Source organism: Myotis nattereri (assembly GCF_964212035.1).
Source record: "Myotis nattereri genome assembly, chromosome: 11".
Taxonomy (NCBI): domain Eukaryota; kingdom Metazoa; phylum Chordata; class Mammalia; order Chiroptera; family Vespertilionidae; genus Myotis; species Myotis nattereri.
In genome coordinates, this window is record NC_138086.1 from 27,152,785 (window position 1) to 27,156,650 (window position 3,866).

At 52.5% G+C, this 3,866-nt stretch overlaps 1 protein-coding gene across 1 annotated transcript; it reads left to right on the forward strand.

Annotated features, from left to right (window-relative positions):
* Positions 1-928: 928 nt before the first annotated feature.
* LOC308527336 (BTB/POZ domain-containing protein 18-like) lies at positions 929-3,070 on the forward strand (the record flags this gene model as incomplete). The annotated part of the gene is made up of 1 exon (XM_081102648.1): positions 929-3,070. One exon carries the CDS (start codon positions 929-931, stop codon positions 3,068-3,070), a length of 2,142 nt encoding a protein of 713 aa, XP_080958774.1.
* Between the last annotated feature and the right edge of the window lie 796 nt (positions 3,071-3,866).

A 3,866-nucleotide genomic window follows, 5' to 3' on the forward strand; every position in this document is an offset into this window, starting at 1 on the left:
TCCCAGAACATCCCTGGCCTAGGAGGTATCTAGAGAGACTGGGGGGCGAGGTGCGAGGAGAGCCATCCGGGGACTCACCCTCCATTAAACCTAGAGCAGGGCTGCCGCCATTTGCAGCCTCTTCAGAGAGAATGCGACGGGTCCTTTCAGCGCCCTGAAGCCTGACCAATCGGAGAGGCTGACTGAGAGGCGGGCTGCTGACAGGCTTCCTCCCCCACCTCTCCCGCTGACCTTCCTTCCCTCTCAAGACCCTGGAGACAGCCTCCCGCCAAACCGCCCCTCCTCTTGTGATTGGCTGGCCCAGGAGCCTTCGGCCAATGGGGCTGAGGGATCCCTGCTGACTAAGCCCGCGAGCTGGCGAGCCGGAAGGGCGTGGGCGGGCAAAGGAACGCAAGTGCAGCAGCCCAGGTGTTCGCACCGCAGTCTCGCCTCCCGTCCTCCAGTCACCACCTCCCACCAGTGCGGGAAGGTGCCGGACCTCGGTGGGAAGTGGGCGCCAGAGGAGCGTGGCTGCGGGAGCTGGCGGTGAGGGCGAACCCTGCATTCCGGCTTCTGAAGCGTTCCCAGCGGAGGAGTTGGGCCAGGGTGCCCAGCTGTGCGGACCTTCCCTGAAGGCCTGCTTTCTCCGCGCCTACTCCGATTCCCTTGGTTCTGAACCTCAGGCGACTCACCCACCTGTGCTGTTTTTTGGATCATCTTCCTGTTGCGAGGCTGGACGTTGGGAGGAAACAAGGTAGGCTGGACAGAGGGCCCAAGCACAGAGCGGACGGCAGGGGCAACTGCTGCTGCAGATCTAGTCCCGTTTGACGTTGACTCGGTACCCCCTGACAGATCCTCGGTGCCCCCTGACAGAAAACTGCATCCTGGAAAGGAACACCAGCTGTGCAGATACTGACCTGGGAAAACCTTGGTTTGTTAATAGACCAACATGTGTTCTTCCGCCAGCCCCCAAATCATATACCGGGATCCCCGGTTCCTCCAGTTGGCTTTTCTGCAGCTTTATCGCCAGCAACGGAGTGGGGTGTTCTGTGATGTCCTCCTGCAGGCAGAAGGTGAGGTAGTCCCAGCCCACCGCTGCATCTTGTCTGCCTGCAGCCCCTTCTTCACAGAGCAGCTGGAACGGGAGAGGCCAGCTCAGGGTTGTCAGGTGGTGTTGCAGCTGGGAGGCCTGAAGATCAGGACACTTAGGAAGCTGGTGGACTTTCTGTATACCTCAGAGATAGAAGTATCTCAAGAAGAAGCCCAGGATGTGCTTTCTGCTGCCCGCCAGCTCCGTGTATGTGAGCTGGAATCCCTTCAGCTAGAGGGTGGGAAGTTGGTGAAGGCCCCTCAGGGCCAAAGACTGAACCGGGAGCGCTTACAACCTCCAAGTGCTGCACCAGTCTCTGCCAGGGTGGTGCCATCCAGCCACTGCCCTCGAACTTTACTGCCTGTTACCCAGACTCTTTGTCCTCTTGGGGCAGTGAGATTGAAGTTGTTGGGGAAGGATGAGGGACCCCAGGACAAGAGCAGTGGAAATAATGCAAAGAACTTGTCTGGCACTCTTCTGCTCAAGAGGAAGGCCAGAGCCTGCCCAGCTCCACAAGAAGAAAACTCTTCACCACCAAGCCACAGTCAAGAATCTAAAGAGAACAAGAGTGACCCTGCCCTTGGTCCTACAGAGCATTCCTCACCCAACTTGTACACCTCTGAGGGTAAGCGACTATTGCCCATAAAGATCAGGCTGATTCGTTCAAGGCCATCACCTGATGTCTGTACATCCAAACCTTCCAGCATTTTAAGTGGACGCAGCTCAGGGCCTGCAGATCCTGGCCGACATCTTTGGCGACAGAAGAATATAAATAAAGCACTGAAGGACAAGCATAAGTCAGGGAGAGCTCGTCCTCTACAGAGCACCCCAAGCCCATCTGGTCTGGGAAAGACAGGTGGGAGTAAGAAGTGGAGTCCTGAAGTCAGGGCACCTAACTCAGACTCTGCCAACAAGGGGAAGATTAGGAGAATGAAACTGAGGAGGACTGTCAATGGGACCCACTGGGAGGTGGTGCAAAAATCTCCCCTCAAAACCTCTCAAGATAGTCCTCATGTCCTAGAACCTAGGGACTCAGAAGAGCCTCCAAGGACTCAGCCATCCTCAGTTAACCAGCAGGAAATGCTATCTACTAGAATAGACCAGTGCCAGGACTCCCCAGTGTGCTCTGGGCTAGAAGACATTCTGCTCTCTGGTAGCCTCTCCCCAGACCACCCAGTGGTGAAGTCCAAGTTTGGGTCCAGTCCAGAGGTGGTAGGGAAAGAACCTAGGTTTGATATTGTCTGCAGAGAGCTATATGCATTTGACACAGCCCTATTGGGGCAGACCTGTGAAACTGAGGAGTACCCGATCACCAGTGTTGCTGCCACCAGTGAGCTGGAGGAGATCCTGGAGTTCATGCCATGTGGCTCAGACATTGAGCCACCTATAGGATCTTTGGAGAGTCCAAGGGCAAAGGATTGGACCCCTAGTTATCACCTGACAGAAACAGGGAAGAACTGGATCAAAGAGGAAGAATGGTATGTACCAGACATGGAATTCTGGTCCAGGGAGTGCATAAGATTGGAAAAGGAACCTGTTGGTGAGAACAAAGAGCCAGTTGAACCCTTTATCCCCCTTGTCATACCCTCTAAGATTAATGAAGGACAGGTGCTTTCAGTAGGATGCTCTTTGATTCAAGACCAAAATATTACCAGCTCCCAGCCACAGAATGGTCAGAGAGACAAACTTCTCCACAATGACTTCCTTGACTCTCCCCAAATGTCTTATGGGGACCTTTCACTTCCCTGTTCTAACTGGATGGAGACTAGGTTGGAAGTGTCCCTAACTACAGAAGAGGTGCTGTACTCTGATCCAGAACCAGGCAAGGAGGTATTTAGCAACTCTGAGCTGTTGGACCCACTCCCTGCCAGCCTTGAAGAGGAAGAGATTGATGTGGTAGATTGGACATTGGAGGGGAGGCTTGTGTCCACCTGTATTCCCTCTGTATGGCCTGACCCTTCTTCAGAGACAGAAACAGAGGTAGACATACTAACCCAGTAGAGTGGGGAAGGAAGTTTAGGGGTACTGGGAGGATGGGAAATGTTGACTAGCAAAAGTGGTATTGGCAGAGAGGCTAGCACATACCCTTGCTTTCTGTTGGTCCCACTCTCCCAGGTTTTGGGAATCAAGCAGAAGTCAAGTAGTGCTGTGGACAGAAAATTATGAACTTGAACCATCTTAGTTCCTTATAACAAGTGGAATAATAAAATGTGTGGTCTCCAACTCTAGTGGGTCATAGGTAACAGCCAAGGCCAGCTCTCCGAGGTTATGAGGTCCTGCTAATTCAGGGAAAATTAAGTACACCCTCTGAAGTTGTTCTGTGTTAGAGAAAATGTTCCAGAAGGTGTGAAGCAGTGCTGGGGTGAAACTAGAAGTGGGTGGGAGTGATAGGACATTGTCTAGCACCTTATTTGTGGGTCTATTTACTTCTAGTAAAGGAAGTCTAGCCAAAACATCGGAAGGGGCCAGGAAGAAGTACTTCCATCATCACTCCAAGAAGTGAGTTGAAAAAGATACAGTTGCTTAGAAAAATAAGTAATTTACTCTCCCCTGAGTAGAGAGCAGGCTGACAGCTGTTGGGGGAATTAGAGGGACTTGGTGGGGGAATTGAGAAATTGAGAAAAAAAAGAAAAGAGTGAAAACTCATGCACAGGGACAACACTTTGGGGCTTGCCAGGGGAAGCAGTGTGTGGGGGGAGGTGGAAGAGGGTATAGGGGGCATAAATGGTGATGGAAGGAGACTTAACTTGGGGTGATGAACACATAATACAGTGTACAAATGATACGTTGTGGGATT